Source organism: Leopardus geoffroyi, chromosome B3, assembly GCF_018350155.1.
Source record: "Leopardus geoffroyi isolate Oge1 chromosome B3, O.geoffroyi_Oge1_pat1.0, whole genome shotgun sequence".
NCBI classification, from domain to species: domain Eukaryota; kingdom Metazoa; phylum Chordata; class Mammalia; order Carnivora; family Felidae; genus Leopardus; species Leopardus geoffroyi.
The window spans coordinates 58,476,006-58,489,635 of NC_059337.1; the positions used below are offsets into that span (position 1 = coordinate 58,476,006).

At 43.0% G+C, this 13,630-nt stretch overlaps 1 protein-coding gene across 1 annotated transcript in view; it reads right to left on the bottom strand.

Moving 5' to 3' along the window:
• BLOC1S6 (biogenesis of lysosomal organelles complex 1 subunit 6) overlaps window positions 1-13,630 on the bottom strand; it is a 125,152-nt gene that overhangs the window by 110,469 nt on the left and 1,053 nt on the right. The window contains exon 2 of the mRNA XM_045449854.1: window positions 11,900-11,983. Coding sequence (XP_045305810.1) covers window positions 11,900-11,983 — 84 coding nt within the window. The remainder of the gene's footprint in view (window positions 1-11,899; window positions 11,984-13,630) is intronic.

The window sequence follows — 13,630 nt, forward strand, 5'->3', positions numbered from 1 at the left end:
TTGGGCTTTAAAAATAACATGTTCTTTAAAGTTTCCCAGTCACCTAGAGAAAGACTCCTCTATTTTTGAAAATAGTAATAAAACATAGTTTTAGGTAAGTTATAGTAGTGAGATGTTAACATATGATTTGATTACTTGCCTAGCTGTATATATCTATTTTGATGTGTCATTTTTTTCTTCCTTGTCAGATGCCAAAATGAATTCGAATTTACTTTACAATAAATTATAAATTAGACTTACAAACTCTTATGCCAAACTTTCCATTTTATTTTATATATTAGTTGGATAATATTTTTGGTTATAATTCCAGCTATGATATAGTATATTTTCTTTAAGCTAGAATATAGCCTAAGCATAAATAGGAAGTATGAGGCCTTCTGACTAAATATCATCTTTACATAAATCATGTGTTTAAGATTAGGAGCTTTAAAAATCCAGCCTCAGTGAAATTTTCAGGCAGAATTCTGGTTTAAGGCTCTATGTGACTTTTACAGAACATGAACTATAAAGTTTGGCCAATAAACATGAAGATGATACTTTGCAAGTTGCCAAATTCCTTCTGTGAACTTTTCAAAAATTTGTTCTGGTTTGACTTGAAATTCCTGTTTGTTTTACTTGCCAGCTTCTGCATATTGGTTTGTGGGGTTTTGGTGTGTTTTGGTGGGTTTTTTTGTTTTGTTTTTTTTTTAACACTTTTGTTCACTTTAACAAAATGCTGGCGCCATGGGGAAAATGTGTGTGAGTTGGTTTTTCTACAAAATATACTGAGCTATTTCTTGGGAAGAAAGTAGGATTTTTTTTTTTAATGGAAATTTTCAGAGACCCCATGAACGCAAAGCCAACCTGAAAGCAAGACAGACCACCTCTGTTCCCTTGACTTTCCTAGGATTGGAGATCTGCTCCCACCCTCCCTCATTATTCTTTCTTCTACTTCCTCCCCAGAGGAATCCTAACAACATAAATGGTTACAGGGACACTTGCCTCAGGACAGTGATTGTAGTAGATATCTGGCCTAGTCAAGGAATGAAGAAGTGGGGTGAAGAGGAGAGTTTCCTGGACTTCATTCGTTAAATCAGTTCCCTGTGAAGGCAACTGGCAAATCCTAGTTCCATCAGGCTCTTAATCACTTTACGGTCTGACTGGAGTTTCAGCAGTATCTGAACACAAGCCTATACCATTGTTGCTTTGCTTTTTTGTGTAAGAATATTTTCCAAAGTCCTGAATATTTGTTAAAATTCTAAGAAATATTATATAATTCAGTGTTTTAGCCATTGAGATCTACATACTTGGTTTGAGAAGCATTCTCATCTTTAAGATACCATAATACTGAAATTGGGACATCTCAAAGAATTGGTTCAGTAGGTTGGACTTTAATAAGGTATATTGAGACTACCTCCAGATATGAATTCATTTTACAATCATTTAACCAAGAAATGATCTGTGAGGGCCACCTCCCTACCACTGAATATGTTGTGGACTAGAACAAAAAATTCCTGTGTATTTTTAAAAATTAAACAGGAAATGAAACAATATTATGTTTTTGGAGAGCGTCTTGGGTCATACCCTCACTCCTACAAATAGAAGATCACACTCCCATTACGGATGGCTTGAGAAACTGGCCTGTAGGATAAAGTCCATCCTCTTGGTAACGACGTACAAAATCCTTCTGGTTTGGTGACTGCTCACTTCTCCACCCACAATTCCACCCTTTCTACAACCACTATCCTGTCTCCCATGCTTCAGCCATACCAAACCACAGTCCAATTTTGGTTAACGGGGGAAATAATTGCTAACATTTATTGAACCTTTACTGCCTTTCAGACACTGCTATATACTTAATTGTGTAATTCTCATGATGGTATTTTGATAAATATTATAATCTTCACTTTACAAATGAAGAAACTGAGACCAGGAGAAGTTAACTGCCGTGCTGAAAGTCACATAGGTAGTCATGTAGAAAGAGAAGGTCACAGACATCTCTTAAATATAGTTATAACTAGTAAACAATATAAAAGGGATCTAGTGTAGACTACTGTAGTCAAAATCACAACCATTAGACCATAGATGTATACAAATAATGGAAGTATAATAGTTTAGGAAGACACAACTTTCCATAATTTATATACATGCTTAGCAAAAAAGTAGCCAAAAGTTTACTCTATTACTTAATTGAGTTCTTGTTTTTTGAGGCACCAGGATAGTGCTAAATCAGGTTTAAGCATGTTCTCACTAGCCTTTCCTTTCTTCATTCCTCAGTCCTCATAGCCATGACTGGGAAGGGTTGGGACCCAAGCCACAAGGGCCAGGCTCCTTCTGCCATTTCTTCAATAGCCAGCCACTGCTTTGCTCTCAGGACAATGCACTTCTGTGTCCACAACTGGTCTTGTTTGTGAAGGGGAGGGGCTAGTCCACGTTACAGTCAACGTACCATGGGACCCCCTGGGCACAACAATCCCCCAAATCTTAAGTCAATGTTTACATTGCTTGGGGGTGGGGGGAAGGGAAAGATGGCTAAAACAAGCAGAAAGGGTTGTGCCCACCATTGAATCCTTACCAAGACAGGATCGAGACAAAGAAACAGCTCAGAAATATTACATACAGACTGTGAACCCATGGGAAACAAAAAACACAAGCCTCCAGTAATTCATAGATATTTCCAGGAAGTCAATGAACTTCCCACAAGCCATGGAATTATTAGTTAAAGCTGATCTCATCTTGGTTGGGAGTGGGTAAGATGTAGTAGATATCTGGGTTAGTTACTAGGTAGCTCCAAACCAAATAGATGCTTTCATTGTGAGCTCACACAGAGGTATGGACTCAGAGCAGACGGCCTAGGTTTCCACCCTGGCCCTCCCCTCCCTTTCTAACATTGAGATTTGGGGAAACTCTTTGAACTTCTCTGTGCTCGGTTTCTCTGTCCACAAAATAAAAATATTAACTGTTCCTGCCTCATGTGACTTTTATGAGGATTAAATGAGCTACATAAAGAAAGTGCTGGGAACACATCATTATTACTACAAGTTAATTTCTTCACAAAGGCACTGCCTACTATTTTTTTACTTGGCTAATTGAGCAGTGCCAGTCTTATAGCTCCCAGAATGAGGCAAATTTTCTTATCCTCTGCTCCTTTGCCCCTTCTTTATCTGGAAAATCATTTCCCCAGCTTCTTTACCTCATAAAAACCAACTCATCCTTAAAGATTCTCCTCAGGTATCATCTCCTCCAAAAAGCCTTCCTTTCCCTCCCTTTGTGAATTAGGAGCCCTTCTTCTGTGCCTACCTCCCTCCCTCATTTGGTCACTGTGGGAGCCACCACTGTCTGATTACCCACAAGCCCTTGGGGGAGGGACCTAGGTGTTTTCTTTGAATTTCTAGCGTTAGAGACACAGAAGGGCTGTGTGAATATTCCCACAGTTAGAAACCATACATACACTAAATATCTTTTTTTTAATGTTTGTTTTTGAGAGAGCGAGAGAGTGAGATAGAGAGAGAGAGTAAGCATGAGTGGGGGAAGGACAGAAGTAGACACAGAATCCGAAGAAGGCTCCAGGCTCCGAGCTGTCAGTGCAGAGCCTGATGTGTGACTCAAACTCACAAACCGTGAGATCATGACCTGAGCCAGTCAGCCGCGTACCCAACTGAACCACCCGGGTGCCCCACTAAATATCTATTTTTGCATGGAAATTTTTTCTAAGAATCCTCACTGTCAATGCTGTAATCTCTTTTCCATAATGTAACTGAAACCCTATCATAAAATTGCTTCTCTGAAAAAATGTTCCAGATTGGCTATCTCCCAATAACAAAGAATTGGTTTTTTTTATACTTGGGTATGTGTAATTATAGTATAGCTATTCAAGAATTTCTGGTTATTTTCTGTATCTCTTTAAAAAGATTACAACAGAAATTAGACCCATTTCTGAAACATCCCAGACAATTACACAATTAATTGCAACTAAATTGGTATTAACAGCCAGTAGCTATTATCACTTACAGAACCTGATAATCTCTCCCAGAGGCCCTCCTTAGTAGCACCAAGCTAGTGCTTGTCAATTCCTATCTTGCTGATAACAGCTTGTTTGTTTTACAAAAGACACTTTATTTTTAGAAGATGAATAGTAACTATTTTCAGCTTGAAGTTGGGGGACAGCTTACACTACTTTGAAAGTACTGATGGAGTTTAAATCACTCATTTTTTAAATATATATATATATTTTTATTTATTTATTTATTTATTTTTATTATATGAAATTTGTTGTCAAATTGGTTTTCATACAACACCCAGTGCTCATCCCAAAAGGTGCCCTCCTCAATACCCATCACCCACCCTCCCCTCCCTCCCACCCCCCATCAACCCTCAGTTTGTTCTCAGTTTTTAGCAGTCTCTTATGCTTTGGCTCTCTCCCTCTCTAACCTCTTTTTTTTTTTTTTTTTTTTTTTCTTTTTTCCTCCCCCTCCCCCATGGGTTCCTGTTAAGTTTCTCAGGATCCACATAAGAATGAAACCATATGGTATCTGTCTTTCTCTGTATGGCTTATTTCACTTAGCATCACACTCTCCAGTTCCATCCACGTTGCTACACAAGGCCATATTTCATTTTTTCTCATTGCCACGTAGTATTCCATTGTGTATATAAACCACAATTTCTTTATCCATTCATCAACTGATGGACATTTAGGCTCTTTCCATAATTTGGCTGTTGTTGAGAGTGCTGCTGTGAACATTGGGGTACAAGTGCCCCTATGCATCAGTACTCCTGTATCCCTTGGATAAATTCCTAGCAGTGCTATTGCTGGGTCATAGGGTAGGTCTATTTTTAATTTTCTGAGGAACCTCCACACTGCTTTCCAGAGCGGCTGCACCAATTTGCATTCCCACCAACAGTGCAATAAATATATATATTTTTTAATGTTTATTCACTTTTTGAGAGACAGAGACAGAGCACAAGCAGAGCAGGGGCAGAGAGAGAGAGAGAGGGAGACACAGAATCCGAAGCAGGCTCCAGGCTCTGAGCTGTCAGCACAGAGCCCGACGTGGGGCTCGAACCCACGAACTGCGAGATCATGACCTGAGCTGAAGTCAGTTGCTTAACCGACTGAGCCACCCAGGTGCCCCAGGGCCCACTTCAGATCCTCTGTCCCCCTCTCTTCTTGCCCCTCCCCTGCTTGCACTCTCTCAAAATAAATAAACCTCAAAGAAATATTTTATATCTAGTGTTTTATTTATTTATTTATTTATTTATTTATTTATTTAGAAAGAGACAGAGTGTAAGCAGGGGAGGGCAGAGAGAGGGAGACGCAGAATCACAAGCAGGCTCCAGGCTCTGAGCTGTCAGCACAGAGCCGAACGCAGGGCTCGAACTCAAACCATGAGATCATGACCTGAGCTGAAGTCAGACGCTTAAGTGACTGAGCCACCCAGGCACCCCTAAATCACTCATTTTTTAAAACTAATTAATTTTTTTTTTCTTTTTAATTTACATCCAAGTTAGTTAGTATGTAACTAACTCAGTTATGTGGTGCAACAATGATTTCAGGAGTAGATTCCAGTGACTTATCCCCTACATGTAACACCCAATGCTCATCCCACCAAGTGTCTTCCTTAATGCCCCTTACCTATTTAGCCCCTCCCCCAGCCACAACCCCTCCAGCAACCTAATCACCCTTTATTCTCGCGGCTAAAACATAATACCAAACAGACAGATGTACCCTGGAGTAGGAGGCAGAAGAACCGATTCTGGTCTCAGCTTTGCTAGATGTGTCTCACTGGACAAGTGACTCTGTTTTGCCGGGACTCAGCCTGGCTGTCTGCATAGTTAATAATAATAAAACATTGATTGAATGCTTAGCCCTGTACATGCCGAGCAGTGTTCTAAAGGCTTCTCAGGAGGGGCGCCTGGGTGGCCCAGTGGGTTGAGCGTCTGACTCTCGATCTCAGCTCAGGTCTTGATCTCTTGGTTTGTGAGATCAAGCGCCACTTCCGGGCTCTACAATGACAGTGCGGAGCCTGCTTGGGATTCTCTCTCTCTCGGCCCATACCCTGCTCATGCACATGCATGCACATTCTCTCTCTCGTTCTCTCTGAAAATAAATAAACATTGAAAAAATAATAATTGCCCAACTGGATGGACAGGTTACCTTAACTCTGACCTCATCTCTCCCAGAACTGCCTGAGGCTTACTGACATTTTTTGTCAATAAAGACCCCGAGGGGCTATGCTCTTACAGCCTCTTCTCTTATGTGTTTTGTTGTTGAGACACTAAAGAGAGGCAGTATGATGTGATGAGGAGAAAGTTTGGATCCAACCTGTGAGGGCTCAAATTCGGCTCTATGAACTTAATAGCTGGGTGATCTTAGCCTGCACCTAGCCCTCTCAGCTGCAAAAGGTAACACCCTGGATGTCACAGGTTTGCTTTAGGGGTGAACTACCACGATGTCCATAAAATGTCTAGTGTGGTGCTTGCCGTTCAATACATTGTCATCTCCTCCTCCCGCTCCCCACTCCGTGATTGAGAAATGGCAAGTGTCGCCACTGGACCTATCTACTTAGTATAATTCAGGAAGCCTCTTATACCAGGGAGTAACGGAAGGATGGAAAGAAACTAACATCTGAGATTTTATGTCAAGTCATTTCAAACCTATCAGCTTCTTCTCACTGGGGCAGAAGTGACCCCCAAGTGTATGTTCAGGTTCTGTCGGTATGAACTAAGGTAAATTATTTGACCTCTTTGGGCTCAGTTCTTTCATCAGTAAAATGGGGGTCATAAATGTCAGCTGACCCCAGGACTGTTGGGAGGATTACACGAGGTGATGCATGCCAAGTGCCTGGTGCATGCCAGGTGCTCCTGAGTGGTGGCTGCAGCTGCCATTATTCCCATTTTGGTTTCCTGAGCTTCCCTGGCCTTACGAAAGCTTTCCTGACACCCTGAAAAGAACACCAACGTCATAACTTAAATACACAATTGAGGGGCAGGACCTGCTTCCCAAGTGACTCATTCATAACCACCCCAGCACAGGTCATGCCATCAGTGCAAAGATGACATCTTACTATGCTTGCACTTCCTTCCACCAACGTCCTGGGCTGGGGGCTGCTTCTGGCAAAGTATCCACAGGCAGAATCTGTGAGTCATGAGCAGAAGGACCTAAAAATTCTTAGGAAGATTCTTGGTTCAGTACACCCACAGCCACTAACTCAGGGCCTAAACTAGTTTATCTCCAGAGGGAAACATAAGTAGAGATGTGTGTATACTGTCACAGTGACCGAGTGAGGGCTTAGACTATGGGGAGTTCCAATGAGCATGGCGCCCCCACCACGTGCCTGGGACAGGCACAACTAGTCCTAACACAGCATGTGTCTCCTTCTCTCTCCCCTTCACAGCAAATGTCCCCCCCCCCCCAAAAAAAAAAACTGCCTGAAACACCAAATTCACCAACTGCACCTCTATTCTCTAAACATACGACCATCTCTGTACCTGGTTCTTATTTTCACAGGTTATATCACTAGGAGAGGGAGAGGCTTCATCCCTCACCCTAAGCCCATACAACTCCTGGGGCCATCCCAACACCTACACAGACTTGAACTACTCTACTTTATAATCGCACTGGATTCATCCTCTCATTCCCCAGTGGACTTAGTACACCCATAGGTAACCAGACTGAGTCCACTAGAATGTAAGTATCTTAAGGGCGGGGTCCGTATCCATTTTGCCCCATCCCATCCTTAGTGTCTAGCAAAATGAGCGGCACAAAGTGAGTCTCAATAGATCTTCACTGAATGAATGAGGAATGAATATATTCCGAGATTAGCGCAGGAGTGAAAGTCTCTCCCTCGTACAAAATCACTGGAGTAATAAATACATTCTAGAACTGTGCTGCCCAATATGGGAGCCACTAGCTACATTTGGCCATTTAAATTTAATTACTATATTTTTTAACGTTTATTTTGAGAGAGAGAGAGTACACTTGTGCGCGAGCGTGAGTGGTGGAGGGGCAGAGAGAGAGGAAGAGAGAGAATCCCAAGCAGGGTCTGCACTGTCAGCTCAGATCCAGATTTGGAGCTCAATTTCACAACCCTGGGATAATGACCTGAGCTGAAATCAAGAGTTGGACACTTAACCGACTGAGCCATCCAGGTTCCCCTAAATTTTAATTAATATTAATTAAAATTAAATAAAATTAACTCACAAAAATAAACTCAAAATGGATGAAAGACCTAAACGTGAGAAGGAAACCATCAAAACCCTAGAAGAGAAAGCAGGCAACAACCTCTTTGACCTTGGCCACGGCGATTTCTTGTTTGACACATCTCCAAAGGCAAGGGAATTAAAAGCAAAAATGAACTTTTGGGACCTCATCCAGATAAAAAGCTTCTGCACTGCAAAGGAAACAATCAACAAAACTAAAAGGCAACCGATGGAATTGGAAAAGATATTTGCAAATGACATCTTAGACAAAGGGCTAGTATCCAAAATCTATAAAGAACTCACCAAACTCCACACCCAAAAAACAAATAATCCAGTGAAGAAATGGGCAGAAGACATGAATAGACCCTTTTCCAAAGAAGACATCCAGATGGCCAACCTATACCTGAAAAGATACTCAACATCACTCATCTTCAGGGAAACACAAATCACAGCCACACTGAGATACCACCTCACACCAGTCAGAGTGGCTAAAACAAATAACTCAGGAAACTACAGATGCTGGCGAGGATGCAGAGAAACAGGAACCCTCTTGCACTTTTGGTGGGAATGCAAACTGGTACAGCCGCTCTGGAAAACAGTGTGGAGGTTCCTCAAAAAATTAAAAATAGAACTACCCTATGACCCAGCAATAGGACTAGTAGGAATTTATCCAAAGGATCCAGGAGTGCTGATTCATAGCACTTGAATGTTTATAGCAGCACTCTCAACAATAGCCAAATTATGGAAAGAGCCTAAATGTCCATCAATGGATGAATGGATAAAGAAGACGTGGTTTATACATACAAAAGAATACTATTTGGTAATGGAGAAAGAATGAAATCATGCCATTTGCAGCAATGTGGATGGAACTGGAAGGTATTATGCTGAGTGAAGTAAGTCAGTCAGAGAAAGACAGGTATCATATGTTTTCATTCATATGTGGATCTTGAGAAACTGAACAGAAGACCATGGGGGAAGGGAAGGGGAAAAAATAGTTACAAACAGAGGAGGGAGGGAGCCAAACCATAAGAGACCCTTAAATACAGAGAACAAACTGAGGGTGGATGGGAGGGTGGGGGAGAGGGGAAAATGGGTGATGGGCATTGCGGAGGGCACCTGTTGGGATGAGCACTGGGTGTTATATGTAAGCGATGACCCATGGGAATCTACCGAAAAAACCAAGAGCACACTTCATACACTGTATGTTAGCCAATTTGACAATAAATTATATTTTAAAAAAATTAAATAAAACTGTAAAGTTACAACTACCATATATTCCAGCCACAGCGTTCCTAGATATATACCTAAGAAAAATGGAGGCATAGATCCACACAGAGATTTGTATAATGATCTTCATAGCAACTTTATGTGTATTGGCTAAAAACTGGAGAAAAGAAGCAAATGTTCATCCACAGATGAAGGGATAAAAACAAATGTGGTATATCCATATAACGAAATACTACTGAGTGACAAAAAGGAATGAACTATTGATACATACAACATGGAGGAATCTCTAAATAACTCTGCTGAGCAAATAACATAGACAAAAAATAAATATTGTGTAATTCCACTTGTATAAAATTCAAACTAATCTATAGTGACTGAAATACTGACTGAAAGCAGATCAGTGGTTTTCTGGGTGGGAAGAGGGAAGGGCGAGAGGGAAGGATTACAAAGGCACATGAGGAAACCCTGGGCTGAGAGAGAGGCTCCCTGTCTCGGATGTGGTGATTGTTGCACAGGTGTATACACATAGCAGATATTATTTGGTTGTACTTTTTAAACATGTGCAGAGGACATTGTTTGTCAATTATATCTCAATTAAAATCGAGTGTTAAAAAAACTTCAATAAAACTAAAATTCAGTTCCTAAGTCGCTTTGGCCACATTTCAAGCACTCAATAGCTTTATGTGGCTTATGGCTACCTCACTGGACAGCAAAGAGACAGAACTTTCCATGCAGAAAGTCTGTTGCACGGCGCTGCTCTGGAAGAAGAAAATCGGATGCGCGGGGGCCTCAGAAGCCATCCGCACAACCCGCCACCAGACCATAAAGCTGCTGCAAAATTCCTGGACTGTTCCTGTGGCCTCACAAGTACACGGGGCTCGCCCCGCAACGTGCTTAGCCCCAGGGCGGTTCTCACCAAGCTCTTCATTCCATCCACTGTGCTCTACCAGCCTCCTGGCCTTCACCTTCCCTCCCCTGGGATGCCTTCTCTTTCACCCCTTTGCCCTCAGCGAATGCCTCACATCTCTCTCCTGAGAAACAAAGTAAGCCCCCTTTTGGATCCTGGCCCCAAGTCTGGTTGCTGCCCTCCTTCCCTCCCTCGCAAGCAAAATCAGGCAAGTGTGGGGAGTCTGTCCCCGCTTCTTCTCCTCCTTTTTGCCCAAACTTATTAGACTTTGGATTTTACTGCCCCCTCTTGACCAAATCTCTCCCCCAAGGTCACCAGTGCTCTTTCAAGTGACATCACCACTGAGCATATTTCAGCCTTTTAAGTTACTAGGTTTCAAGCTTTCTCTTTATTTTCAATACATAAACCGGCATATGCTTCAAACATTAAAGCCAGATAGAAAGACACACGGCAAATATCTGTCTCCCCCCAATCAGTAACCACCTGTTTTAGCTCCTTGGGTGTCTTCTTCCAGAACCTACTCCCCGATTTGTCTCCCCACCCTGCAGAGCACACACAGTGGTCTCTGTTCACTGATTTTTCAGGCCGGCAAGCCTAGCACTCCCTCAGGCTTTTGTTTAGCTGACTCTTCACTGAGTGGGCAAGGGTTTTTCTTAAGGCTTTATTTTTTCCTAGAGCAGTTTTACATTCACAGCAAAAGATTTTCCATCTTCCCTAATGCAAATTAAGCTGAGGTGAAGTTTTTTCTTCCTAGTGGGTTAAATCTGAATGACTTGGGAGACTGGGGTTTTTTGTTTTGTTTTGTTTTGTTTTAGTTTTCAGGCTTCCACCATACCTTGGCCTTTCTCCACGTCTCTTCCTCCTCCAAGAGTCTAAGAATAAGAAGTTGACCATTTTTCATAAATTCACTGTCCATTGGATATCCTTTTTTACTAAGTGCCTCTTTACAAGACTCTTGCTCCTTTTTCTATTGCATTCTTTTTTTTTTTTTTTCCGAGAGAGAGAGAGACCATGAACGCCTTAGAAGGTAGAGGGGCAGAGGGAGACAGAATCTTAAGCAGGTTCCATGCTCAGCGCTGAGCCAGACACAGGGCTTGATCCCACAACCTTGGGATCATGACCCGAGCAGAAATCAGAGTCAGAGGCTCAACTCACTGAGCACCCAGGCGCCCCTCTATTTATTGCATTCTTTATGTTAACTTTTAAGAGTTCTTTATGGGTTCTGACACAAACGCTTTGTTGGTTACACGTGTTGTTGCACACACCTTTTCCATATTTAACTTTCAAATCAACTCATTTTCACCTGTACACACCAGAGGCTCAAGGCAAATTCAATTTTGTCATACTCAGAAGTGACCAGCAGGTGGCGCCCGAGTCTCACACCTGAGCCTTCCGCCGACTGCCTGAATTTCAGCTAAATCTCCCCATATTGCATTTTACAAGTAAGCAATATTAAAGAGAGAGAAATGAAAGAGAAAATTTAAACCACTATGCAGCTACACAGAATACAGATAGAACTTTGTTTCTTGGAGGAAACAACACACTAATCTTTTTTGCTCAGAAAAAAGGAATAGAAAAGGTCTTTACCACAAGGCAGAAAGGCAGGGGTGGGGCTGTCCTCAGGCAGGCGGGCACCAAGCAGAATCCATGGAAATACCCTCTGAGAGTAACCTGCAGGCAGATAAAAAAGAGAATAAGTACCAGCACAGGGTCTGAAATGACAGCAGAACAGGGATTTGTCAGGGGGTTGTAGGTGTTTTTCCACCTCCTCTTCATTATTCCTTTTTGTTTTGTCTTTTTTAAGTTATAGTTTATGATTGCTTAAAACTGACTTGGTGGGTCTCAGAAACCTCGAGGGAAACCAGTCCACCCGCTGTGATGGAAATGGTGTCTAAGAGTGAACATGTTTGAACCCTGAGGCCCCGTTGGTGATGAGCAGCCTGCCCACTCTGCCCCTCTTTGTCCCTCCATTCAGAATGGATGCTCCCCTCGAGCTGGACCCTCACTCATTATTGGACAGACCTTCATCCTCCTTCTCCTCCCCAGCCCTGCTCCCCACTGAACGAATGAGAATGAATGAATGAGCGAATGACAAGGTCCCAGCCTTCCTGATCTTAGAAATCAGAGCACATAAACCCCACACCCAAAGGAAGACCCAAGGGAGAATGCAGAAGCCCTACAAGTAGAGGCAGCTCATCTGAGAGGGAGCTAGGAGGAAGCCTGGTGTGATAGGTTGCCTTGTGACGGGCTACGGTTATGGACAAGGGGAAGGCACCTTCAGTTGAGGGACAGACGTGAACCAGGGCCTGAGGCATATTTGGGATGTGGTGGGAAGGTGACCTCTTTCCTCCAGCCTTCACAATGGTCATTGACAGGAACACAGGAGCATCAAGCCAGAGACCCAACTCATTTCCTGGGGTAGCCAAGACAAAGTTTTCACCGCTGTGTGTCACCACCTTTGACATCGCCAAGACCTAGTGCAAACTCTGGCACATTCAGAATGTGTCAAGTAGACTCATCAGTGCTTTTCATTCTCAATGAGCCTGGGTTGAGTTGTAGCCCTGAAGCTCTCCTCTATCCCTTGTTTGTTCACACCCAGCACTATCCCAATTGCATTGCAGCCCAGAGTAAAGAAATAGAGGCTCTGTTCTCTTTTGTTTTCGTCATTGCTCAGAAAGCAGGCTTGCCCAATCATCCCCAGCATGGAAGTTCCAACTCTCGCAAGATTTCACACATTCAAAGGAGAAGGGCATGGCTCCACTCAAGTTTCCTGGCTCCGGGCTGCCGGGGTAGGTGTCCAGAGGCTGGGACCTGGGCAGACACAGGGCCCAGGGATCCAGGCCAGGAAAGCACAAGTCTGCAGGCAGAAGGGGTGCCCAGGGCCGGGCTCTGCTCCTCTGGGTCTTACTGTAAACAGGGACGCTGAGGCTCACTGCCCACCTCCTGCCATCCAGACTGACATTGCCCACAGCCTGGACAGGGAAAGGATGCCAGAGGAGATCCACATCCATGGAAATGTCATCCCCTAGGATTTGGGGTTTGGAGTCTCCCCCTTTTCTCATGGCCCCGGTGGCACTTAGTGGTTGCTGGAGCCAATCTGTACTACTTGCAAAGCTTATTGTTAAACTTTCAAGAATTTGGCAAAGTGGTTGTTAGACATTATTTTATTATTTTTTTTTTTAAGTTTGTTTATTTTGAAAGAGGGCGGTGGGGGGTTGCCTGGGTGGCTCAGTCAGTTGCGCGTCCGACTTCGGCTCAGGTCAAGGTCTTACTGTCCGTGAGTTCGAGCCCCACGTCGGGCTCTGTGCTGACAGCTCA